Source organism: Coturnix japonica, chromosome 23 (genome assembly GCF_001577835.2).
Source record: "Coturnix japonica isolate 7356 chromosome 23, Coturnix japonica 2.1, whole genome shotgun sequence".
Taxonomy (NCBI): Eukaryota; Metazoa; Chordata; class Aves; order Galliformes; family Phasianidae; genus Coturnix; species Coturnix japonica.
The window spans coordinates 1,765,949-1,793,298 of NC_029538.1; the positions used below are offsets into that span (position 1 = coordinate 1,765,949).

General features: G+C 53.1%; 1 protein-coding gene across 2 annotated transcripts; it reads right to left on the reverse strand.

Annotated features, from left to right (window-relative positions):
- Positions 1-608: 608 nt before the first annotated feature.
- On the reverse strand, positions 609-26,771 carry WASF2 (WASP family member 2). 2 transcript variants are annotated; one of them, XM_015883649.2, is made up of 9 exons: positions 26,637-26,771; positions 14,799-14,952; positions 10,883-11,017; positions 10,217-10,370; positions 9,041-9,158; positions 7,915-8,045; positions 6,412-6,567; positions 4,202-4,722; positions 609-3,743 (listed from the first exon to the last, which is right to left on the reverse strand). In XM_015883649.2, the coding sequence occupies exons 2-9, from the start codon at positions 14,926-14,928 to the stop codon at positions 3,586-3,588; spliced, it is 1,503 nt and encodes a 500-aa protein (XP_015739135.1). In that variant the 5' UTR covers positions 14,929-14,952; positions 26,637-26,771; the 3' UTR covers positions 609-3,585. The 2 variants fall into 2 exon arrangements, with proteins under 2 accessions (XP_015739135.1, XP_032304849.1); XM_032448958.1 differs by lacking the exon at positions 26,637-26,771 and adding an exon at positions 15,097-15,223.
- Positions 26,772-27,350: the final 579 nt, after the last annotated feature.

Here is a 27,350-nt window from a genome sequence, read left to right on the forward strand (position 1 = left end):
GGGAACAACGGGGTGACATTGGCAGTGCCAGGCGTGGGGCTGGACGCTGATGGGAGCTGGCAGCACGTCGGTCCCATAGGGGGGGTGGAGGATTCATCTTCACTGCTGGGCTCTGCTGCCCCACAGCACGTGCATGCAGTGCTACCTGCAAAGCGAGACCCCAACCATCAGCAACGCACCGCAGCTCCACGGCTGCAACTGCAGACACGAGATGGAGCCCGCAGCCATTGGGACGCACAGCCCAGCGCTGCTCCTTCCCTGCCCTCCGTGCCCCAGCACGGCACAGGGCTCGATGCTTCACAAGCTGCTGAGGCCAATTAATCTAATGAGGTTTTGCAGCCGGGGACCGTTGTCAGCCTGGAAAGGCACAGAGCTGCAGTGAGAGCGCGGGGGGCTGCGGGAAGCCGAAGGGATTTGGCACAGCAAAGCATGCAGGAAAAGCTTCTCCTTTTGTTGCTCTCCATCCGGCAGCAAGAAACGGGCTCATATCGAGCAAGAAACGGGCTCATATCGAGCCCAAGAGGAACAAGTGAGAGCAGAGGGACCTGGTGCAGCTGAGATGGAGGCAGAAGCCAAGGGCTCCGCACAACAACACATGAAGGCAGGGATGGATAAAGGTGGTATTTTATTCCCCAACCCCAGCACCCTGAGAGCATCGCTCCAACTCAGCTCTGCAGTGCAACCCCGGCCACACACACAGCATAGTTCTCATAAATATCTTTATGTCGTATAGGACAAATAAGGCACTTTGGAAGGGTTACAGCTCGCCTAAGACATTGGAAGCAGGAAGAGCGAGGAGTTAGTTGCTGAAATGGATTGAAATGAACGTTAATACGGTAATAAAACCCAGCGAATCCGCTTCCCTGCTTCAAGGCTTTGTTTAAAGCGATCCGAAAGGAAGGAATGAGCAGCACGGAGCTGAGATGGGGCAGCAGCACCTGCCCTGGGGATGCTCCATCCAAGAGCTCAGCACTGTGTGAGCCCATGGACCATAATATCCCTGCCCTGAAATGACACGGTGCAGCTCCGGGACCATCTGGGACCTCACAGAGCCCACTGCCCCCAGTGCTCTGGGTCTGATAAGGGGAGGAGGAAGCAGTGAAGGTCATCAGACATCCATGGGGACGGGCAGAGGGTTGGCCCGTGGCTGCCAGCCCTGCTTTTGGCCATGTAGAATAAACAAGGCTCTGCTGCCATGGGGAGAGGCAAAGACAGAGCACAGGGCTGGGCCCTGCAGCGCTGCACAGCTGCTCTGCTTTGCAAAGGTTGTTGCTGGCACCTCTCCTCTGCCCCTGCTGTGCTCAGAGATACGAGGCTGGCTCGGTGGCTCTGCAGCACTGCTCACAGATGGACACCTCACACCCTTTGTCTCGCAGGGATCTCCACGCTCAGCTTTATATCTGCAGTCCCTCCGCACGGGATCTTGCAGTTCTGCCTCTCACCCCGGCTCTGAAAGCAGCCCTGGGTAACAGCAGGTTTGCACAGCCAAGGCAGCATCCCCCCTGCTGCCAGCAGAGCACAGTGCAACACCTGCAGCTGCACCGCGCACCCACAGCATCCCTGTGCCATAGGTGTGGGGTGACTGCATCCCCAGCGCCCCGAGGCACAGCCATGCTGGGCTGCAAGGAACGTGGCACTTCATTGCATCTCACACGACAGAAAAACACGCTCCCCTTTCCCAACAGGGGGCCAAGTCTACTTAAGGCAATTTAAAATGAACCCAGGTTTGGCATTTGTTGAGCTCGGCTCTTCCCTGTGTGATAACGCTGTCAGCCTGGCTTAGCTCAAAGGTCTGTTTTCCCCAGGAACCTGTCTCCAAGAGCAGCCAGAGGAGGATGCTTACAGGAGGAGCAGGAAAACAGGCAGCCATTCTCCTGCAGCCCCAGCACTCATCACTTTGCATTTCCAAGTCCCTCCGCTGCACGATGGCACTCGAGGGGTTTCTTTCCCTCTTCCAGATCCTGCTCAGATGTTCCCAGCCCGCTGGGATGCCTCACTGTGTCCTCTGCATCCTGCCCATCTACAACCACACATGGAATGGTGGAGAGCCCGCTGAAGCTCTCCTAATAGTACATAGGGCTGAGTTAGATCCCAGCCCGACCCACACCCCAGCAAAGCCCCTCCTCCCTCCAGGCCCTCATCTGCTGTGGCACGCATTAAAAATGCACCGACACACACGCGAGAAATCAGTAAGAACTCGATGGCACCAAGTGAAATCATCAATCAAAGCCCCAAGAAGGGTTTGCAGCAACCCAGCAGCCTCCAGCTGGGCCTGGCATCCCAGCTATCAGCAACACAGTGATACAAGGCAAGCTGGAGAGGGAACAACAGGCCCAGGCTGGCAGAATACTTTACAATTAGAAAGGCAAAGAGGTTGGAGATTCGCTCTTAATGGTCCTGGCCCAGGGCAGGCCGAGCTGTGTCTCCACAAGGCTTTGGAATGGATTTCTGTGTGATATAAAACAGCACTAACACCTGGTTCAAGTTCTCCCTTATTCCCCCTGCCTGTAGTGAGCAGCCTAGGTAGGAATAGGGTTAGCTAGGAGAAGAAATGTTCCTAACAATCAACTAATCAACTATCATAACAAAACAAAGGGAACAACACAGCATAGGTCCAGTGTAACCAATGGGCAACTCAGCTCACACCCACGACGTGGTTTTAGGCACACAAACCCTTCAATCCTGAGGTGGAAGGGAGGAGGAAGCAAGGGTAACCCCAGCCATTCCTGCAGTAGGAAAGCAGCTGTTGCAGTGGGTCCAAAAGGGGCCTGGTGCTCAGAGCAGCCCAACCCACCTCCTCCCTGCTGTAGGCACTTCTGGGCTTTGCTAGCAGCCGTCCCTGCTGCAGCTCTGCATCCCTTTGTGCAAGGCTCTCTTGTGGCAAAGCAGTCCCGGAGGTAAAAGGCAGCATTAAAAACCAGAACAAACCCCTCCTCACATTGTCCCTATGCAGCCCTACAGCCAGCACTGCACCCTGTAGGGTGTGGGGGGTTAAGTCTGGCAATACTAAGGAGGGTCAGAGGGGAAAGAATCGTGCCCTGCTGCCGAAAACTGATGATGTGACAGCGGGATGCGGCAGAGAACAGACATTTAAAGCCCATTTTCTTGCAGCACTACCAGTATTCACCAGAAAGGAAGAGCCACTAGATCAACTGCCTGCTGTTGCAATGAGGAAACTGGCTGAAAATGTCCTTCATCTGAAAGGCCACGCGGCCACAACAGGATCATCCATCTTTGCTTTAAGAATCCCTCAGGACGGAGGGGTTTTGTGTGCTCTGCCTGGTGGCAGCGAGAATCTGGAGGTTCAGTTCTCTTAGATAAGCAACCGTTCCACTCCATCCAGCCAAATCCCACCACTGCCACCCTCACTGCCCGTGAGGAGACATTAGGAAAGGCAGAGCACCAACTCCTGCCAAAGCCTGGGGGAGGGGGGAGGGATGGGGGAGATATGCTGGTGGTCGTCTGAAAACCCTTGGCACATCTTTGGTTACAGGATGAAAAGGAAACGGTGGGAGGTTTGGCCACCTGGTTCTTTAAGAAGCCGTTAACCCAGGAGGGAAGGGAAGCGAGGGGATGGGACCGTGGTTAATCCGACCACTCGTCCTCATCGAACTCTGAAGAGTCATCCTCAGAATCACTGTACTCCACAGCAATGCGTCTGGAAAGGATGGTTGCCACATCATTCCCAACAACGTCCCGCTTCTCCTGCTCACGCTGCTCTTCCACCTTGCGGAGCTGGAAGCCTAATGGGAAGAAGGCAATGGAGGGGATCGTTGAAAGGCTTTGGTCACACTGAAATCCCCAAGGCAGCCATCCCTTTGATGAAATCCTCTGAGCAAGACAGCCCGTACTCTGCCAGCAAGTATTGGACACGCTATGGAATAACAGTGATGGTGAATGACAGCCAAGACAGGCTGGGTGGGCAGGTGGAATGGGAATTGAATCGTTTCTGTGCTCCTCTGAAGGGTTATACCACTGTCATTCAATCCACTTTGCAAACTTGGACCGTGGCAGTTCTGGCACTGCCGTCACACAGCCATCGCGGCCATCGTCTGGGTGGGCAGACAAGGAGAACCCACAGCAAACAACCCCCAACAGTGGGGCAGTGGCAGCCCTGCTCGGGAGGCAGCACCCACACGCTCTCACCCAGCACAAGGCGGGTATCCCACGGGCTGTGGAGGAAGCTGGAACACAATCTTACCTTGACGAATGGCTGAAAGCAAATCGCTCCTGGCATCGCTAACCGCGGGCAAGGATGACTTGGGCTTGGAGGTGGAGGTGTCTGAGGGTGGAGGCGGTGCTGGGGGCCCATCGAGGCCGCTGGAAGACAGAGGTGGGGGGCCAGGAGGTGGGGGTGGAGGAGGGGGAGGTGGTGCGCTCCCACCGCCCGGCTGGGGCAGAGGAGGGGGCTGCACGCTGCTGTATTCGGCCGCTGGAGGGGGCGGCGGTGGTGGTGGGGCAGCAAACTCGGGGTGAGGTGGGAAAGAGGGGGGAGAGGGTGGAGGGGGGGTCCCCGGGGATGGGAATCCCACGGGGGGTGGTGGAGGAGGGGTGCTGCCCATCAGTGGTGGTGGTGGAGGTGGTGCCGGAGGGGGAGCAAAGCCCGGCCTGGCCCCAGCAGGGGATCCGATGGGAGGAGCTGGTGGTGGGTGGCTTGGGCTAACCAGGCTGGATCTCTTGGTCCCTCCAGAACCAGAACCTCTTTGGTTGTCTACAGGATAGCTGTTGCAAAAGGAGGAGAGACAAATAAGGCTGTTAGCTTTGAGGTCAGACCATACAGTCTCCATGTTAATGAGAATCATGTGCGTCTGTTGCAGTCCAGACAAAACCCAACTTCCAGCTTCAGCCGGTGTTTCCACGCTCCCCGGGTTTTAGCTTTCTTGCAGGGTTTCTTTTGGCTACCACCAGCAGAACAAAGGAGAGCTTCTGGGGCCTGGCAGCGCCGCTATCATCTGTCCCATCTCCCAGGCTGACAAGAACACGAGCCATCTCACCTCCCTGCCAGGGGCCAGGCGTCACATCTGAGCTCAGAGCAGCCTCTTGGCTTGAGAGCTCCTGCAGCACTGCTAGCTGCTATCCCTCCATGCTGAGGTCAGACTTCTGACACGCCAAGCGGGGACATCTACTGTGATAAATGGCACAGGGACCGGTGGGTACGCCAGGAGAACATATGCTCTCAACACCTGCTAGGAACAGATCTCCTCACTGGATTCCGTGGCTCAGAGCTGGAGCACAGCAACCACGTCTCATAGCTCACCGTGGGGACCGAAGGGATGAGCACCCAGTGTGCTCATAGGGAGAACACCGAGTTCCCATGCTATAGCAGAGAACAGTCCTACCCAGAAGAGGCTGCAGTATCCTACGTGTGTGTAAAGGAAGCCCTAAGCCGACGACATCTTGCACTGCAAGGCAGAAGAGGTTTGGTCTGCTTGCCACAAAAATGTCACAGCTTTTGGCAGCGCACAACCACTGATCCATGACAGACCATTGGAGATCAAACCTCACTGCTGGGATCCTTTAAAAACAAACCACCAAAACAAAACCAGAGAGGAGAAGATCTCTGTGGCTGGGCAGAGATCTGAGGAACTGCATAAGGCAGCTTAAGCTTCATCTGAAAGCTCATTTCTGCTCTGCCCTAGAGGAACACGCTGCAGAGTGGAGTGCTTGGTCTCCCTGACACATCAGAAGAGCCTTTTCTGCAGCACTGCTGCCTCTGGATAAGATGGAGACAAGCTAACGCAGTCCTGCCTATCAGACACACCGCCTCTAAGAGAAAACAAAAAGCTCCTCTCTCATTTCAATCTGTGTCTCCAGCCACCGCCGGACCACAGTTCTCATCTCTGGAGGTGACTGGGAGTCACCATTTCATGTGATACAAAGCAGCAGCACTGAACTTGTGCTGGGAAGGAGCCATCTGGTGGGTCCCAGTCCTTCGCATTTTATTACATCTACATCTTCAGCGCCCACATCATGAGCCTGTCAAAAATCACAGGGCAAAAGGCAACAGCAAAGAAAACCATGAGGGAGAGAAAGTGCTCTTTGCAAAGGTCTATCAGGAATGTAAACCTGCATCTATTGGAAGAACTGTACTGGAGAAGGGGGACTGATCTGACCCATGTCATGGAGCCAGGCCATTAAACATAACCCCGCTCCTTTAGAAAGCAGAACAACTGCTTGAGCCCTGCTCCAAATCCATTCTCCCCTCCTGCCCATGAACAACAACAGCAGATGAGAAGCACAGAGAGCAGCTGTGCTGACTGCAGCTCTGCTGCTGCAGCCCCAGGCAGACAGGAGCACACAGCTTCCCATACAGCGCCCGTCAGGAAGTTCTGTGCCATCTCAGCCTGTCTCCTGTCATCCTTTTACACCACCTACTACTCCCCGGTGACAGAAGGGATCCCGTAGGCTTACCTAAATTCCACCGGGGGTGGAGGCAGGCTGTCATCTGGGAACGAAGGAGGTGGTGGCACAATAGAGTCAGTCTGCGGCGGTGGCGGGTAGCAGTTCACGTCCATGCTTTCATTGGAGCCGATGCTGCCGTTCTGATACACCATGTTAGAGGGGTACCTGAGAGAGGAAGGCGAGAACTGCATTTAAAGAGTTCAAAGTAGCATCTCCAACTCATTTTCCCCCTCGCCCACAAGAGCATTGCCTCCCGGGAGGGTTACAGCATTACAACTGTGCGGCAGTTGCACCAGTGATATTAACCAGGTGGATGGATCAACCTGCAAGGCTCAGAAATTAGGTTTCCTAGCAGGAAGGCTTTTCCCAGCACAGCTGGACCTGCCTTGAGGTGGGACCTTATCAACCACCACAACAGGACACACGGAGCAAAACCTCAAAGCAACGGTTAAAAACAACAAGTCTCCATTCCTCAATGCATCCTACATGGGGAATCACGTACGGTTTACTCTGCGTAATCCTTTTGCTGGATAATTTCCTGCTCGGTCACAATCAGAACACGATGATTTTAGCCAACAACAAGAAAAGCAAAACCACGTTTGAAGAATTTGATGATGGAATAAATAGAAGAGCACATCGGTGACAAAAGAACTACTAAAAAGATAGGATGTGCCATTAAAAGCAAGCATCCCAAGCACTGCTAAGCAAGGACTGCTGCTGCCCAGCTTTAAGGGGCTCATCTCACCATGGGGTGAGGTGCTGCAGCTGCTCCTCATGGGCATTCAAATGCCTGCATTGATGCCAGAAAACAGAGGAGCAAGGGAACGGTGCTGTTGTGCTGCTCGATTCCTCTGCTAGAAACCGAACCTGTCCTCCTATTAAAGTAAGAGCAAGTTTTATTTTTAGCTGGAGAGTGTGATTTAAAGAGAGATTTTTCTTGTATGAAAGGAAGCTGCGAGGAGCAAGCAAGCGAGAGGTGCATTGTGGGGAATTCAGTCTGCTTCCAGCCTAGCTGGTGTCAAAAGTTAAATGAATTCCCAAGCCAAAAGCACTAAAGAGAGATCTGTAGCTTGGAACACTTGGATGGGAACTGCCCCCGCTTCAACTCCAGGGCGTGAAGAGCCGGTAGTGAGATTTAACAAAGCCATCACACCACCGAGATGCCACCCCGCTCCTCAGCAGCAGCCCCAGAGCTCGGGGTGATGGAAGGGCATTGCCACGGGGTGTGCAGCCAAAGCCTTCTGTGCTGCGTGCCCGCCAGGCAGGCAGATGGGAGCAGCCGTGCTGCTGAGGCTGTTCCTGCCACCCTGTTGAAGCCGTGTGGCTCCCTGATTTATTTAGCAAATTCTAAATCCGCAGATGGATTTACTTTGGAGAATCTGATTAGTGGCAGTATCGATCCGCACTGTGCAGCGGATCTGGAGAAGCTGCAGAGCAGGGTGAACTGCATTACAATCAACGCCACCCGCTGCCCCTTGCTGGGGAGCAGAGCCGAGCCCTGCACTTGCTTACCCAGCAGGGCCGTGTTTGTCCTTGATCTCAACGAATTCTTGCCCCATTTTCAGTTTCTCCCACTCTTCTTTCCTGGTTTTGATTTTCCGGGGGTTCACGTTTCCTCGGTTCGGATTCTCCTTTTTCTCTTTCTAGGGGAGGAAAGGGAGGAGGAATCAAACAAAAGCCTTTTTTTGCTTTAAACTCACCGGGAACAGGAAGGGATTGGATAAGACAAGAGGGCCAGGGTTTGTCATTCATTTTCCTGACTGCTGAAAGCTCCAACGTCCTCCCAGACAAAGAAGATGGAGCAGAGCAAAAGACACCACCCAGCTTCCCCAGCACGACGGCAGGGCTCCAGCCTGGCACCACCACCTTGAGGGCAGCGAGAGCTCCATTTCCCCACATCAATTCTGCTTCTGGCCCGTGCGTCAAGGCTGCCAAACCCTACCACTGCTTTGCTGGTGTTAATGCTTTGGGTGAACCTGCCGTGAGCCTTGGTTTCTATGTTCTGACACGTCCAGGCTCCCTCCTTTGTTACTCTTTTGATATTCAGGACTTTGGTTGCCCAAACGCTAAATAAGGTACGCTCAAACTGAAGCTTTTGTGGTGTCACCTGGTTCAAATCCCCCAGTAACCAAACCAGGAGCTTCACCTGGTGCTTTCAGCTTGCATGGCTTTGCTAAGCCTCCCAATGGCTGCTCATTTAACTCTTCTGGCACCCCTGAATGTTTCCTCTTCCACAATAGAATTCATTGCAGCACTTGGCAAAGCACAGAGCTGGGGCAGTGGGACCTGCACTGCTTCAACACTGAGCAGACCCCCATGCACCACCACAAGCACAAAGACTGGCACAGCCCTGCTCTGCCGGCTGCATCAGCGCTGTGTTGGAAGACATCAAATTAAACCCTCCTAACAACACAAAGAAGATGGCATTTGGAAAACCAGATTAAGGGTATCCTTGTTGTCTTCTTTTTAATTAACAGCGATGAAAGTAAAGCAGATCAAAACTTCTCCGAATTGATCCCCAAAGAGCTTAAGAGAGGAAACCTCAATTTCGGAGAGTAACTTTGGAGCTCATTAACGCTTTCCACCTCCTTTCCCACCCCGACATGCTGCTGTTGCCAGAGATCTCCCATTCCCTCACCCTGTGCTTCCTCTTCTCTTTCATAATATCCTTGGTGTCCTGGAGCATTTTCTCCTTCCAGAGGTCAAAGAAATAGGAAGGATCCGTGTAGAATTTAAGCGCCTCCTTGCCATCGTCCCTAGAACAGGGGGGAGGAAACACACACAAACAAGAGGCCAAGTCATGCAACTGTTTGCAGCCCAAAGAAAAATAAAAGCCACCAGCCCAGTCAACAGATTAAAGGGCTGCACTGAGAAGGTCAAACGCTCTGCTCTCACCTCTGTCCTCCATTCAAAAATAGGCAGCAGACCCACAGCAGCAGCCGCCTGTCCCAGCACTCCCCCTTGCCATCGCTTCCACCCTCACACACGCTCTGGATTTCAGAGCTCGGCTGCTCTGAGCAACCAGCAGGAGAGCAGCAGGTCTCTCACTCCAACTCCCACTTGTTTGTCTTGTATTTTTGGTGTGAAAAAATCTTCTCCAGCTTGGGAACCCTAAATCAGACCGGCAGCGTCCTTGAAACTCGTGTGTGCACACACACTCACTCTCCTACTTTGCAGTGCAGCTGCGTCTGGCAGAAGACAGCTGCCTCCAGCTATCTGTAATTACTTTTTACCTGTTCAGAAGATATTTATGGATGTGGGCTAAGTCTCTGCATTCTGACCCCCTTTGCTTCTACTATGGACAAGATGGAACGACACAGCAGGAGAGAAGGGCTCACACAGCCCACCTAGGTCACATTGGATGTCTCAGTGCAGGCGTGGGAGGCCATGGGAAGCATCCCCAGACCTACAGGAGCCTGCTGCGCCCACTGGGGTGAGAGCCACACACAGATGGATGCTCTGCAATTTGCACTGCAGCCTTCTGGAAAGAAGCCACGGGGCTACAGTGAAGCATAAGAAAAATGCATCACCTGCACAATACCTTGCGTGTTTATGCAGTGCAAGGCAAGCCTTGCCCCAAGGCGGTCACAAAAGTGACAGCAGGTAACCAAACGTATAATTTTCTAGCTATGCTCATTTGTACAGCCTCAAAAGCAAAGTTTCACGTGAGATTTCCTGGGGGATCTCCAACTCTATTTCCTATTGAAGATGGCTACTTCAGTACAGCAGGGGATGGGAAATGACCTCGGCTGGACGGGAGGAAGCAGCTTCCTCTGTAAGGGAACAAGTGCCTACGGAGGTGTTGTGGTGTTACCTGTAAGGGGAAAGAATGTTGAGAGGTGGAGGAGTATTGCAGGTCCCATAGGTTTCAAGGACAGGCACTGGCAAAGAATCTCTGTCGAAGAGCTTCTGGTCCTGAGTTGTAGAACTTTTGAAGGCCTTCCTGGTGTTAATGCCTTGCAGGGAGACTGTAAGAAAGAGAAAAGAGCGAGTGAAGAGCAGCTTGACCCAGGCCAACGGCACTGAGGATCGAGCAGCAAACATCTGATTTCAGCTGGAGTTCTTGGCGTGCTCAGCACTCCTTAAGCTCAGGTTCCTGTTCCCACAGATCTCTCGGGAAGCCCAGCAAATCTCACACAGTGCTGTGACAAAACCTGCTGCTGTACAGACACGGCTCAATAGCTGCCAGCGTGGTTTCAAACCCCTGCAACCAAGACTTGGGAAGTCTATGGGCACCCAACTGCTGAAGGACGAGCTTCCACATGGAGAACTGCTAACAAGGAAATCTCTCCCCAGCCAGATGGATGCTCACATGGCAGCACCGGGCTTCATTGGGAGGGACAGAACAGTCCCTCTTAGTCCAAGAGAAGACATTAACACCAACCATAGCACCATGCTCATTGTAGGGCCATGGACCAGCCGGGCTCCAAGAGAACCTTTACCACGCTTTGTCTGCAGGGACCGTGCTGCACTCCATTACCTTCCTCCTCTTTGGGATCCAGCTGAGTGACTTTGACTTGCAGGCGGTCAACTCTCTCGACAAGAACGCTCATCCGGGAGGCAAAAGTGTTGGCTTGAGTGAACAGCTCTCCAAATATGTCCTCAGCAAATTTACCTGCAGTATTAAAGTGACCGTGTTACCATCATCAGCCACATCAAACCACACGCCGACTCCCACTTTGTCTTCTCAAAGAAAGAAAGAAAGAAAGAAGAATGAGCCACACCAGGGTTGGGTGCAACACCCAAAAAGACAACATTCCCTTCCACCAACACCTGACATTTCTGAGGGATCTCTGGGCCACAAAGAAACAATTGAGACGTGCTTTCAAGCCCGTATTAGAGTAATGAAAAAGAGGGCTGACAACGTAACAGTGGTCTGAATCCGGATGGGTCTGCAGGTCCTTTAAGATTCACTGCTGCTGTTTATTAGACAAGACAACACAGACTTTTATTGCTCTGGAGAAGCTCAAAGGCTCCTGGTCTCCAGCAGACCCGCCTCCAGGGGAACTGGCACATATTTACAAGCTCAAAGAGCTCTGGAACCAGAGAGCAGACCCAGTCCTTGATCCTAAAGCCTGAGCTATAACCGCAGACAAAAGCACTGACCCTTTTGTTCCTTCAGGTGGCAGTGTCTGAAAAATTGATGCATTCACGTTTATTCTAAATCAAAACCAAAAGGGAACTTCTCCAACAGGAATATTCTCTCTGTAACAGCTTGGCTTGCCCAGTGAGCTGCGATGACAAACATCATCCATCGTTTGGATGGTGAGAGCGCCTCGGGGCTTGGACCAGGAGCCTGCTGCACCACTTACAAGTCTAACAAAAAGAAGCCCCCCGTCCTGAAGAGTTTAAAATCTACATATGCAAGGAGACATGACCACGGGTGAACAGAGATGGGTGAACTGACAGAATAAGAAGCTAAAAGGAGCAACGTCCTTAGTGCTCTGCTCTCCAGCATAACCTGAGGGTGGGAACCCCAAATAACCACGCAGAGGACAGCACTGATGGGGTGGGAACAGACTTGGCACTGACAGCAGCCAGACCCACCGAGTTCCCATTGATGGGAAACATTTCCAGGCACGGCTGCTGAGCACGAGGCTGCTCCCAACGAGCCGTCTGGTTCTGTAAGTGCATCATCACACGGTCAGCAGTTTGTTCTGGAATCTGTTAGTCCCAGAGATCCTCTCCGACATTCAGGGAAGGATAAGCAGTGGGAAGGCCGACTTTAACAGCAATGCTGGAAAATGTGGCTGTCTGCAGCACGTCACAGGGGAAAGATCCCCTCCACGAGGCACAGCAATGGCAGCTGGTAGTGCCTGTGCAAAGCCTTCCAGCAGGGCTGAGCTGACACCCATAGCAGAGGTTGCTCATTCCCCCCCTGTTATCAGTGACTCGTTCACAATGCCACGCAGTTCTCCTTACACTGCCAAGCACGGAGAACGAGGCAGGTTAAAAATCAACCTCCCCCACCCTTTCTGGTGGCAGTGCCAGCTCCAAGTGCCTGCAGAAGGTAAAAGCTGGATGTGAACTGCAGCTGACCTCCCTCGGCTCACCTGGACAGCACTGACTCCACGTATGCTCTGCTAACAAGCCCAGCCAGCTCTCCCCAACCTCATGGGGAGGACTGCAGCCATGGAGACCCAAGGGCTGGATTGCACTCACTGCAGCCACGTTTCACCAAGCACTCTGTGCTCACCATCAGCACCAGCTCTCCTGTTTGACCAAAGGAAGTGAACACTTACCTACGTGATCATTTGTTGCCCCTCCCAGCAACAGCCCACAGAGCTGTAATTTGGTTCTGTGTTAATGAGAACCGAGAATCAGTTCCAAATCTCACCAGGAACTGCAACAAGTAGAAGGGAAGATACCAAGTTTGTGGTGCTGAGCTGCATGTTTCAAGCACAAAGAGCACTGCACGTGGTGTCCTTAGCCCCGTAAGCAGCAGGGATGGTTGGTGTTCCCTCACCTGTCTAAGTGCATCAGTCCTGAGTTACCATTCAGGATCTGGCATACGCTTCAGTGCTCCACGTGCAGTTTTAGATGGGGAAAGGCAGAGATTCATTTTTGGTCTCATTACTTTGACTGTTGCAAAAGTGCAACTCACAATCAGAATGATCTCTGTCACGCACTGGCAGGAAGACAGGCGGTGTGATTCAATAGGTCTCTCCATCTTTAGCTCGTGCATTCCATAGCACTGCACAGCCGGCTTATACAGAGCGCTACCAGCTGTGATAGTAACGAAGGGTAAACTCACTGGAATATGAAAGTTTGACAAGATTTATGTTTGCATCTTTGTAAAGAGACTGTGGTGCAGCAGGCATGGCTGATTATTCACTTGACAGAGCTGTCACAGCCTACTGAACCTGCTTCGCATTCCCTCAACGCTCAGCGTACGAAGGAGGAGTGGATTTCTTCCTCCAAAGTAAGAGAGGTAAAGGAGGGGGGCAGGACTTTGGTCAGCTGGCTGCGAGTGCTGTGCAGCACCGAGTCTAAATAGCTTCATTTAAAGCACCGCTGACCACAGGGATGCGGATAAGGGATGGTGCTCATTATCCCCCCACATGCCCTGCTCTCCTCCAGGTACCTGGCTGCATGCAGCTCCCTCCCTGCACCACGCAGATATCACAGGGCACCTTCCTAGCAAAGGAGCCTGGCTGCAATGTGGCTCCCAGTGCTTCACTGTGTCCAGCTGAGGCAGCCATGGAGAAGCTTTGAATATCTGAGCTTTGCAAAGACGGCCTAAATCTGCAGGATCTCACCAGGGCTCTGTCACACTAACCCGCTGCATGCCTTTGGACTGGGATTAGCTTTCTCTGCAGCTGAGATCTGCACAGCTTTACTGCCTCCTTCCTCCTCATTTCACATGCACGAGATGGATTCTCCTCGCATTCCACAACCATCTTGGCTACCAGAGCCACCAAACGACCAACAGGGGTCAGTGGGATGTGAGCGGATGGACGGGTCCTGCCCGTGCAGTGACATTTCCACAGCCCAAAACAGAACGTGACACCGACTGGCAGCCATCACAGGCCCCGATTTCAGTTGCAGCCATGGCTTTCACTGCTGGAAAGAGGCTGTAGCTGAGGCTTTCCTGCCACACGAGGCAAGGGCCTTACATTGCAGAGCAAGCACAAGTGCTCGCAGACACCACCAATAAGCTCAACAATATGAGTTGGATTCTCATAGTCTCGCTTCAAGGGCAGAGGCGGCTAATCAGAAGCCAGAGCATTTCAAGAGAGGACGGAGCCATCCCACAGAGACCACCATTAACTCTTCTCTCCTCCCATGCCATGCAGGCCCATGTTTTCCCTATAGCCTTTCCCAGGCTATGGGGCAGCTCACCGGAGAGCTGAGCTCGGTGCTGCCGTCTGTGCGAGCAGCCCTGAGCCCCCTGTGCTCCAAAGGCAATGCTTGGGGACTTTGGGTCTTCCAAGGTAGCACACAGCAGGGGCCAACAGGCTGCTTCTGCACGGGCGCTTTAATTATCCTTCATTAAAAAGAAGACTACTTACACACCATAGCTTCGGCACAGTCAAGCTCCATTTAGTAGCGCACGCAATTAGAGGCACATTCTCTGACACAAGATCCTGGCTGCTCCGAGAGCCTCCCATTTTACAAGGCTGAGTTGTGCTCCATCCTTCCATCTGCAGCTTTGCTGCAGCCTCGCACACACGCACGCACACACATGCGCACACCCCCTCCCCAGTTTCTTCTAGCTGGGGAAGGCGGTGGGACCAGGGATATGAAATTAGCATCGCATTTCTTTAGGAAAACATTTTAGCATTACCCGGGGAAGGCAGATGGGGGAGAAATAGGAACACAAGAGTAGAAAGGGAGCTAAATAAAGAGCACTAGCGACTCCTGAGGGCAACGCGCAGGCTCGCCATGGTACTCACTCAGGCTGCCCAGCTGTCGAATGACATTTGCCAGGGTGATGTTGGTCATGCATTCCAGCTCGCTTCGAACGCTAGGCAACGTCTGACGGCACAGGTGCCTTGGCTCAATGTTCCTCGTTACTAACGGCATGGTGGACCTGCTTCAGGCGCTGTTCTGAAAGATGAAAAACAACCCAAAAAAGAAACAGGAAAGGATTACTCAACCGCAAATTCCAGGCACACCAGAGCCGTGGTGTTCGTTTTTCCTGCTCTCAAATGGCTTTATTTATAAGCCTCCTTTCCCCCTCCCTTCCCCGACCTTATAATACTGGTCCTTCAGAAATAAAGATCCCGCTGTTCTGTGACTCGGTGACAGCACAGTCCCACCAGCTCAGGTATGGAGGCAGACATGGAAAACTACCCAGCTTCACCCACACATGAGGTGCTGCCGGCATGGCCGTCACCATTCCCTTCCTACCCATCCGCAGCCTCCTTCCTTCCCCGCTCACACACAGCATCAAGCCTTAAAACCCTCCTTCAGGAACACGTTCAGCTGGACACGGATGGCTTTGCTTCGTGGAGGGCAGGAGGTTGGGGGGGGAACAAAGCACGGCTCCTCCTGCAACGCGGCTCTGCTGGAACAACAGGAAGCGCTCGCAGCTGACCAGGAAACTTTGTGCCGGCTGCTCCTCATCCTGCAGGCTGCACCCTCAGGAAATGCCCCAGGGCTCAGGTTTACACTGAGCCATTGTTATTGTGCTGGGGCAGTTTAACCATCAAGGAACCCGAAGTGAAGGAACCCTAAGCAGGACCAAGAGCTTTACAGCTGCTCAGCCCTACCAAGGGACTAAACTCTCCTTTGCCAACAGGCCGAAGCGTCCAAGCAACGAACATCCCTCTTGTAGTGTCTGCCCCTGTAATGATGCCCTGTTGGTAAGCAGAGCTCGGAGCACAGGCCTGAAACCTTCGAAACTCAGGGAAAGCAAATCCAGCCCAAGTCGGTGATTAATTTAGAAGGGGAAAGAATCGCTTTTCTAGGTCAGCTGAGGAGCAGCCCAAGAGAAGCAGCCAGCTCCCATGTGATAGGCATGCTGAGCTGCAAGGGCTGGGTGTAAAAATAAAACAGGAAGCTAACAGCTTGGGGAACATGGCTTCCTGTCACCAACAGCAAAAAAGCAAGAACCATAAAAAATCAGCTGTTTGCTCTTGACTTTGAGCCACCCTTTGATAGTCTCTGTGGCAGCTGGCAGCTTATCTTTGAGGTCCAGGAGTCCTTCCTGGATGCTTTTCTATCAGGGTGTTAAGAGGAAGAAGTGGGCATTATCCCTCCTAATTACCTCACGAGCCAGATTTTGAATTGCTAAATGTGACCCATTAAGGCAGAGGAGTTGGAGTGCTGCAGCGCTGGGCTATCTCCTGGCCCAGCAGATGGAGGATGCCATTTTGAGCCAGGCACTGCGAGCACACAGCCCTGCACCAGGGACAGGGCCCCAAACCATAAACCTCGGAGCAGAAGGGAGCAGGGTTTGACGCCAGGTAAATAAAAGCTGAGCTTCTCCAAGGACTGAGGTCTGTGCTGCTCTTCGCCGTGTCCAAGCGCTGCAGCAGCCACTGTAACTGCTGAGATATATAAAGAACAGGGTGAACCAAGGAAGGACTCTGACCTTCGCTTCCAAACACCCCGTGTTTTATTGATTACAGCCCAAGCCCTGCAATCTTTTGCCAGCTTTAGCGCTTCAAGCCAGACAAAGTTTCCCAGCTCCCCCCAGACTGCAGTCTGCAGCTCTCATAAACAAGGCAGCATTTGCAGGCTGCCTGCATCCAGCTTCTCCCTCGTGCTCCCCAGGGCTCGGTGGGATCTGCAGAGCCGGGACAGACACCAAGCCTGGGCTGGATGGGAGAGATGCATATGGAATAAAGGGAAGCAAAATAAACCACCAGCACAAAGAACAACCACTAAAGATGGTAGGTGTGCTGGGTCAGAGAGGAGCACTCATTGCTGCATGTAGAAGAGGGCAGAAAGATGGACTACCACCCCCAGATACCCCTGCAGAAACACCAGCCTGAAATACACCTATACCTTGTCTATACCCTTTCCCTACCCAAAAGGGTTTGGCTTCTAAGCCTGTTCTGCAACTCAAGGCAATGAGTAGCGGTGCAAATCGCCTCTTTACAACTGCACTGCACAACTCCGGCACCAATCTGCACCGGTGCAAGACAGCCAGCAGCGATAAGGGCTAAGAAAAAACACTCCCTTTATAGCCTGGCTCATCCTTGCAGCCACCCCCTCCCTCCCAGCACAGCCTGCCACACTCCACTGCAGAATCAAGACTTTCACCTTTGTGATGGCTCCGACAGCACAGCACGGCAGCGCTGCTTCTTCCCAAGGCAACAGGGCCGGCCCTGCTGCCCCTAACCCCAGCCAGGAGCAGCAGTGAGACGTGAAGGCATTAACCCTGCAGAGCAATGGAGATGAGCGAGGCAGGAAGGATGGGGTGGCAGCAGGCAGACAGCCCTGTGCTCCTGCAGCAGTGATGGGATGAGAGGCACTGAAAGCAACACTCCATGACCCCTTGTCTTTGAGATTTACAGCACAGACAGAGGAAATCTGGGACCCACAGAACCAGTAATAACAGCAGGGCCCCCACAAGAAGGCACTGCCCTGGTGGACATCCCTTTTCTCCATCCATGGTGGGGAGCTGCAGAGATAACAGCTAATGGGCTCCTGTAAAACCTTCATGCCTCACGAGTAGGTGGGACAAAGATTAATAGTCTTGGATTGGAAAAGAAGTGGCGTGTTTTGAAAGCAGCAGCCGGGAGGGGCAGGAAATAAAGCGTGGAGAAGGGAGAAGGTCTGAGAGCAGAGAGAGAAGGAGGAAGCTGAATGCAGGAGACAGCACGAGGTGTGCGGCTGGGGGCAGGGGAGGGACACAGGAACAAGGAAGGGACAGACAGAAAAACAGCCTGCCAGGAGGTTCTTGCTTTTCTCCTTTAAAAGAGTCATTAAGAAGCTGAGTGACAGCACGCTACCAGCAAGGGCCATCCAGAGCTGCTCTGCTTTCCGTAGTCAGGGCATGACAGCACAGCAGTTTTCCACCCCAGCCAGCCAGAGTGGCCAGCAGGCATTAGTCACTGTCACGTAACCACTGCAGACTGGGTATTAGAACTAAATCCTACCATTCAGGAGCGAGTCGAATGAACTGCGAGGCCAATAATAATAATTAATAATAATAAAGCAACACTTATCTTTGGGGTAAAGACGAGCCTTTCCATTCGCTCGTTAACGCTGAGGATCTGGTTTGTTGTCATGTTTGGGGTGCAAACAGCACCTCCCCAACCTTGCTGCAAGCAGGGAGGACATAGAGTGTGGTACAAGTGAAACATGACTGTCTGCAACAGCTTTGGAATGAATATGGAGGGGGGAAAGAAAAGCAAGGCATCAAAGTGAAGGCAGCTCGAGCTGGGAGTGAGGAAGCAGAGTGGAAGGGAATGGTGCTGGTGCTGCTCCTGTGCCAGATCCACCAACACTGCTGCACCCACAGATGCTCAAAATGCCCGTCCTGCCACCCGCTGTGCTGCTCTGCAATAAGAAGGAAGGGGTTTTCTCCAGTTAATCAATGTTTTTTCTCTCTGTTTAGAAGCGAAACATCCCTACCTGCTCTGGGCAAGCATTTCTTCTCCAGTCTCCAAGCCACGACCTGAATCACACAATGCTCCGAGCCTTGTTATGACAGCACTGCCTAAAAGCCAAAGCACCCAGAGCCCAGCTCTGCCCTGAGCTTTCCCCTCGGCTCCCCCCACGTCCAGCAGGCACTGCCAGCATTCCTCATCCTTCCCCTCTCCCCCAAAGCGCTCACACACACATTGCTGAGCACTGTGCTGCTCACAGCCCTCAGCCAGCCTGGAAAGTTTGCTGAGCACAAGATCCCTGCTCCTACATTCCTAGCAATCTTCCAGCCACAACAGGCACCTCATCATCCTCCCCTCAGCACCTGTGCTGCATGCATGAAGCCTTTGGCCTCTTTGCATTGCTGCAGGAGAGCAGGATTTGTGCACATTGCTGGCTATCTGAGTCCTGGTGCCCTGCACAGCAAGCAGGAATGCCTCGCTCACTGCATTTTAACACCTTGCTCAATGCATTTTAAGCACACTCTGAGTGTGGCAGTGGTTCCTGCAAACACTCTTGGGGTGCTGGGGAACAAGTGTGGCAAAGCACAGGGCCAGGAAAGGGAAAACAACACCTTGCCGTGCAGTTTGTGCTCCTCCTAATCCAGCTCTTTGAGGGAAGCACAAGGTACATTGAAGACAAGCACGCTGCTGTAGGGTTTCTCATTGACTGCTCTCCCCAGGAGCTCGGCTGGAGCAGATCACACAGGAATCCTGGCTCTGGATTAGAATCAAGCACAATTGGTTTGCTTCGCACACGAGCCGCCGCTCTCTAAAGCCCTCGCACAAAGCCACGTCTTATTGACTAGTTTTAATACAGAGGGCTGGCACAGTGAAATTGGACCATTGTTAGAAACAATAAAGGAGACAGACTTTGATTACAAGTATTGGGGAGCGATACAGGGATGGTTTAGGATTGAGCATTTGCTTTCCAACGCGAGTTCTGTCGACTGCAAACAGCAGCTCAGAGCAAATAGTCCTTAACAAGCAGTTTGGAGACGAGCAGAAAACAGCAGCGCACAGCAAGAGGGGAGCTGCTGTCTGCAGCCAGCACGGGCAGCACAGCAGTGCAGGGCTGCAAGGTGAGATGTGTGTGCAATGCACACAAAGAGCTGTAAATAACAGCCCAGCTCAATGCAGAGACCTGGCAATGCTCCCCTTGCTGGTATCTGACCGGCCAGCATAGTGATAGTGGGAGTCACCTGGGTAATGCCCTGCTCAATGTGACACAGCACCCCTCAATAAGGGACCATCTGCAGATAAATCTGGACCCCGGCAGTGATATCATCTGTCACAGTGGCACAAAGCTCCTAGGGAGGATAGAGCCCAGGTTTGGAGAAGGGGAGGAATACAGAGCTCGGGTTTTGGGGTCCATGGGGTGAGTGGTCACCATGCACACAGTGGGGCTCATAATAGCCACAGTCTGGATATGAGCGGGCAGTGAGGGCAAGCACAGCAAGTGCCTTGGAGAGAGCCTTGCAGAGTGCCCATGGGGGGACAGGCTGCAGCAGCAGGCTGGGGAATGAGGGAGGAAGGAGCTAATCAGATCTGAAATTCCCATCAGTATGAAATGAGACTTAACTCAGGAGCTTGCCAACGCAGCCTGACTGTTCTTTCTAATGTCTGTGACAACTCTGCCTCAAATTTCAAGCTCCTCTCAGCAGTAACTACTCCCCCATGCAGCTGTAATGGCCAGAAAGAGACTGGCTTTTATGTAACCCCAAAAGGCGAGCAGAAAGGGAAGCAGCAGCCACACACACACACACACACACACACACAGAGCAGAAGGCTGTGCTGAATGCTCAGGGCGATATCCAGGCTCACAATGCAGCCACACAGAAGTGGGATGCAGCAATCAGAGCTTCCACACTCGGAGAGAGACCCAGCAATCAGTGCTGCATCCGAGCAATAGGGAGCGAAATTACAGAGCAAACTGCCACGCGATGCCACAAACCCCATCCTGCCAGCTGGAACAAGTATTTCATTCCCAAAACCACGTCACGGGCTCATCTGGCATTAAGGGCCCAGCACTCAGCAGTGAGGGGCAGCTGCAGGGCTGCTTCCTTTCTCAGTGCTCTTTTCTCCCTGGGAGCTGGATGGGTAAATCCCCACCATCTCCTACCACTGCAGTGCATGGGCTGCTGCCATTCCCAAAGCAGGATGTACCCAATGCACGGCTTCTCCCTGCCACGTGCTGCCAACCCACCCCAACAACCCTGGGATGCAAAGAACCATCTGGGCAATGGCACGAGGCAGGAGCAGCACTGCACACTCTTCCAGGGTCACGTTCTGCCATTGGGAAGCATCAGCTCTGCTCTCACATAGTAACAGCATTGTACAGCACGCCATGCAGCCCCCGGGGCAACCAACAGCCACGGTGCTTTGCTGGATATAGGGGCTGGTTGGGTGCTGGGGAACACACAGCCCTCCTTCACCCCCCCATAGCAAGCAGAGCCAGCTGGCTGACCTCAACATTGCTCACCAAGCTGTTGTCCTCATGGATGCTTTCATTCCTTCAGCTGACCAACGTGTTAAACAAAGAAGGTCACCCAGTGCTCCCATCAATGCCCACAGTGGGGCACGGGCAGAACAAACACATGGAAATGGAAGTGTAGGAGAGATGTGGCAAGAGAAAGGCAGTTGGGTTCAATTAAAGAGAGCTGTCAGAGATTTCATTCTCGGAATACGGAACTATTGATTAAACAGGAATTAAAGCTCAGAAACAGAAAGGTTTCAAGGTCTTTGCTGGGAGGATACACATCAGGAGGGAGATGGGGCTCCTATAGCATGCACTGCTCCGGCCTCACTGCCTCCTAGGAAACAGGAGCAGCAATAGGAGCACTGCACTCCACATTAAACATAGGAGCGATCTGCCAAGGACACAAAGCAGCAATACAGCCTCAATCAACAGGTAGCTCTAGGCCAGAGGAGCCCCTATGAGGTGCTCAGTTACCCCAGCAGCCATCTGCAAACACCAAATGCATTTCAGCCTTCCCTCTCAGCAGACAAACCCCATGTCATCCCCGCTCCTTTAACTCAGCTCTTTGGGTTAACGAAGGAGTGCAGGAACAACCCGGTTCCAAGTGTTTTCTATACAGCTCAACTGCTCTTTCAGTTTCCACTCACGCCTGGATAATTATATCCCAGCTCCGAGTGCCCCCACCCTTCTGCTGCACTTGGGGAATACTGCAAAGATAAGTCTTTTCTTAATTATTAAATGTAAATAGCTCATTAAATATAATCCAATTACTTTAATTGTAAGAAAAAGGAAGTAATTACAATATGTACACGCATTCTTGCCTGAACGGTTGGAAATATCTTCGACGAATCTTTGCAGCATTAATATTTTAAGTTAACCTTTGACATGAGCAAAAATAAAGAGAAGCCCTGGTGCTCTCTAGGAGTGTTGTGTGTGTGCTGGGAGTTCTGGTGTGAAAAGCCAAACTAAAACAACAACAATTGGACAGCCTGGAGCAGCCCAGTTCAATGAGCTTGCAAAAAGCACCTTTGTAATGTTACAGGACACGTGAAGGGGTTTTTGGCTGCAGGAGGCAGAAGTGTTGTGTGTGATGCTGCATTCAGAGCCCTCATGGGGTTGTTGGATGGAAGGGATGGAGAGATGGAGGCAGGAGATGGAGGGAGGGCAATGAGAGCAGCCACTGCTGGGGGTGCGATGGGGAGATGAGGCCCCAAACCCCAATGCCAGGGTTCCGTTTCCCCACTCCAATGGCTGCTCCAGCAGGGATAGGGCTGCTTACCCGGGTAGCACCACCTGCACTTGGGATGTGGGGATGCTGGGACAGCCAGAACAACAGCCCTGTAGCCACCACTGCTTCCATGCTGTGTTCCAGGCCTCACCTCATGCAACCTGTGCAACCCTGGGCTCTGCCTCAGCCCCAAACTATTGCAAAGAGTTGGAAACCGTCCCTTTATCGAGCTGATCTTTGTTGCAGAGACGAGGCTGCATAAGGGATGCTGAAGACGCAAGTCTTTCTATCACAGCTCTGTGATAAGCTGCTTTATGGAGCCCTCCAACTGAAGGCAGACCCTACACGTAGCCTTGATACATTCACCCTCAATAGCAACCAAAGGGCCATTCCATGCACGCTGTGCATCTCCAGCTCCACCTGCAAAGGGAAGCGGCCGCTACAGCAGGTAAAGGTTTGCCACGAGCAGTGCTCAGAGCCAGACACAGCCATTGGCTCAGCAGCTGTTGCCACTGAAAGAACAGGATCTGGGTGTGTGTGTGTGGGGGGGTTTGTTGCAGCTGCAAGGCCAAACCCCTCCACGTGAGCTGGCTCTTCCTATGCACAAAAGCAGGGTGTCTGAAAGGGAACTCCTTCCACTCCAGCAAGCACTCAGCACACCGTGCAGGGATGCAGGGCTAAGGGGTGGTCGGGGAACTTTCACCCAGCCATTCAGCCAGGCCGCCGTTCCCCCTCCCTCTCAATTAAATCCCATTTTTTGCACTCCATGCATGAAGCTCGGCTCCGCCGATACAGCAGATATTGTGGCTGATAGCCTCCTCTGAATGCCACTTCAAGCCCTCCAGCACGGAGCCGCCTGAAAGCAAAGCATCATTCATTCTTTGAGCAGCAGAAAAAGACTTTGGCCGCGCGCGGGCTTGAAGCGAGGCTCTCAGAAGGAAGGAAAGGGCAGCCAATGAAAGAGGAAACGAGAAATTAAAGCCACGTTCAATCTTATTAGCGGTGATAGCAGAGGTCAACAAAGAGCTCTGCAGGGATGGGGGCAGGTTTAGGCTCCCATGCAGTGATATGGACCAGCCTGGCTGTTGCATAGGGAAGCTGAGAGGCTCTTGCATTGAGCCAGATGGAAGGGCGAGGGCTGCAGGCATTACCTCATGTATGCTAACAGCACTGGGCCAGGAGGAACCTTCCCCCTCCTCCTCCTCCTCCATCTGAAACGTTTTCTCTCTCTCTGGGGATTTCCAGCATCTTAGAAGCGAATCCTCTTTGAAGCACCGCAAAGTGGCGTTGCTCATCATTGCCGTAATGATAGTAAATAAGCACCAGTATTTTGTTGAGCCTTTTCCTTCTGCTTTACAAACAAAAGGTCAGAGTCATTAGCCCGGTTTGATGAGGAGGAATGGGAGCTGGCAAGGTTGCTCCAGAATATGGCAGGAAACAGCGAGCAAACAGGACATAGAGCCGACACCAAGAGCCAACCCAGTGCTGGGGGATGTGGACCTGTAAGGTGGGCACAAAGCAACAGTCCTCATGTGGGTCAATGCTCTGCAGTGCCTGAGCAGAACACTGAGGTTGATGCATGGGAAGGACCTGGGAGGAGAAAATCCTGCTGACCAGGAAATCAAACCATGCCTGAACCAGGACCAGGCCTCGTTCCAACCCTGTGCACAAGCTCCTGCTCACATTGTACCCTTTGCAGTGTGAAACTCCTCGCAGAGGAAACGCACGTTGCCCTGATTGCACAGGGTTACAGAAATACAAAGGAAGTGCAAAATGCCACCAGGGTGGTTCTGCTCTGAGCGAGCATTTGCTTATTACCCGGCAGCCACCTCCACAGCATTTATAAATACCCCAAATATTTAAAGAAACGTTCATCTGCTGTAACCAAGGGCCTGATCTCACAAATATTTACCCTCGTGCAGCTGCTATAGACACACAGCTCCTTCCTAGGGCTCCCATAGGACGGACCACGGTCACACAGCTGCATCACCCAGGGCTAAGCACCACCAAACCAAAGCCAAAAGAGAAACCATGCACTGAGAACGAGCCTGGAAAGCTTAGAGAGAGCAACAAGGATCAAAGCAGCACCTCGCACTTGTAGGATCCTTATTACAGCCCATCAGGAAACCTCATTTGGTGGCAGCGTTAATCTTCACCTTTGGTCACCCATCATCGCTTAAAAAAAGCTGGATTTCCAGACGTAACGGCGAGCACATGAAGCAATCAGTGCAGCCTGAACCCCTCCGCCCACGCTCTGTGATTATCTAAGCTTTGTGAATGAAATCAGCTTTTCCTAGACCAGCCCAGAAGAATGAGATCCATCCCAAATATGCTGAGAAACTGGGCTGGCAGTTATCACAGGGCTTCTATTATTCATCATGAATCACCACTGCCTGCAAATACCTTCTGAACCGCGACTCCGAAAGGCACCGTGCTGCTCAGTGTGCTGTGTTACTCACTAAGGAACCAGCCTTACCTAAAGAACACACAGATAAAGCAAGAAGCACGGGTGAGCCCATGGGCCAAGGATAAGCATCCTGCTGCCCCTCTGGGTTCATAGCGTCACCCAGTCCCAACCCCCTGCTGTGTGCAGGGTCACCAACCAGCAGCCCAGGCTGCCCAGAGCCACATCCAGCCTTGAATGCCTGCAGGGATGGGGCATCCACAGCCTCCTTGGGCAACATGTTCCAGTCAACACCACCCTCTGGGTGCAAATCTTCCTCCTAATATCAACCTAAACCTCCCATGACCAACACAGGGTGATGGGTTGGAAGGCAGCAGTGCTGCATTCAATCCCTGCAGTCACCAACCTTTCCTATCACCAAACACCAGGATTAGGTGGCCTTTAAAGCACAGGCAACACTCTCCCCTCCAAACTCTGGCAATGGAAAGCAAACAAAAGCATTCTGCTCACTGCACCCCAGCTCTGGGATCAAGCTTGTCCTTGGCTGTGATTGCAAGCAGACCGTCAGAGCCGCTCTTATCAACGCACTGCCTGTGCTTTCAGTGGGTAGATGTTAGCTTTGGTTTGCTTTTAACTAAGCTTTGGATGAAACTCCATCAGTTTGGATGACAAAATCCCACTCGAGGTCACTGTGAGGCAAAGCAGAGCGAGAAGTGCCTCTGTGCAGCACTTCATAGCAACCCATTCTGCAGACATCTCGCAGCCATGGAAAGCAAAACCATCCCCCTCCTCATGTGACCGAGCTCACACACTCCACTACTTCCCACAGAGTAATGCTGTGCATCAGCTCTGCCATAGGGAAGCTCACACACACACAAAATTGGCTTGTTACATCCTTTGCTCCCAACTTTTCCACTCTCACAAGTCCTATGGAAGGACACACGAGTGTGAGGGTGTGTAAAGCACAGCCCAGCTTGAAGCAGGTGGATTTAATACAGCTTTATTATCACTGATCTTATTTCACATCCACTAATGGCTTGATGTTAATGGACAAATGAAGCTCCTGGAAGCCAACGTGGTGTTTAGAAGCAGGTATTTGTTACAGCTGGACAGGCCTGATCTCTTAACCCACACTCTGGTCAATGGGAAGGCACACAGCCCTGCTGCTGCTGCTAATGAAAGCAGAACAGCAGTGAGCAAATGTGAAACTTACAGAGGGGGGATAAGCAGAAGAAAGTCTCTGGGGTCAAACAACAGCTCAGAGGGAAGAGCTGCCATCCCTTCCCTTTCACCACAGGGCATCTGCTGTCTGTACCCCAAAGGAGCAGCTCCAGCACAAGCTTTAAGTGCCAGCGAGCTGCAGCCCTGAGGCCATTCTGTAGCAACTTATTCCTTCCCTGAGAGGAGCAAGGGCTGAGGTCACAGCTGGGTCAGTGCTTCTGCCCAACCTTCCCCACCAGATCCCGTTGTGCCCAGAGCCTAAAGGAGGGCATTTCCAACACACCGTGTGGGTAAAGGGGGGGTCACCGTGTGCTAAAGGGGCTCCCATAGATCTCTATAGCACAAGCACGGAGGGAGGGGCACACGGGGAGCTCTGGGGCAGCAGCTGGGCACCCAGCACGGCTCTGACATGGGAAAAGCCAGGCAGGCTTCTCACATACACCCATGTAAAGCCATACAGCACAACCCCGGCACAGGAGGGAGCCCAGCACCAGCACCAGCAGCACCCCAACCCCATGACCACCCCCCAGGCCTCGTTCCCATTCCCATCCCGTTCCCCATCGCGGCCTGCACGCAGCCCCACGCTCAGCCCCGTCCTCCCCCATCCCGGCCCTGCCCAGCCCCCTCTCCCCGCCCCGTCCCGCTGCTCCGGCCGGTGCCGTTGGGGTCGGAGCCGTTTCTCGCTCCGGGGGCGGTGAGGCCTATGGCTCACAATGTGGCAGGAAGCGCTGACCGCCTCAATCCCACAGCTCACTATTTAGCAAAGGCCCAGCGGCCCAGCACAACGCCTCTGCCGCTCTCCTGCGGGACTTTACGGCCTCATAAGGCCCGACAGCCGCCTCTCCCCCCTGTCGCACTCACCCCGCTCCGGTGCTGCTCTCTCCGGCCCCCCGGGCTCCTTATCACCAGGGCGGCCCAGCCCGCCCGGCCGCCATTCCACAGCTCCCCCTCCCTGCCCTGACCGGGCCTCACCCCGCCTCCTCCAGGCCGCCGGCCCGCGCCGCCATTGGCTCACCGCCCAGCCATACGGCCACGCTATTGGCTGAATGCTGCTGTCAATCAAAGCCGCCCTGCGCTACTTACGTACGAAAGTGGAGCAGGAGGGGAACCCCACCCAAGGAGCTGCGCAAAGAGAGTAAACAGGGCGGAATGTACCACGGGGAGGAGTGGACGGGGGGATCCGAGCAACTTTGGGATGATTCCCCGCTACACAAGGGACAGTCTCCACACCACGACCAGCTACATCACCTTCAGAACATATCTTTGAGTTCTACATAGCGACATCATGGCAAAAATCCGTGTGATTTTGGAATAAAAACGTCTCTATTCCACCCTTCCCCCCCCCCCCCGCCTCTTCCCAGAGTCCTCACTTGGGTGTTGCCTTTCGCCTCTATGGTCTGACGGCCGGGGAGGAAAGTTCCACCTGGGGGAGTGGGGGTGTCATGTCAGGGGGGACCATGCACTGTGAAGGCCCTATATGCACTGTGAAGGCCCTATACACTATGAAGGCCCTATATGCACTATGAAGGCCCTGTATGCACTATGAAAACCCTATATGCACTATGAAGGCCCTAT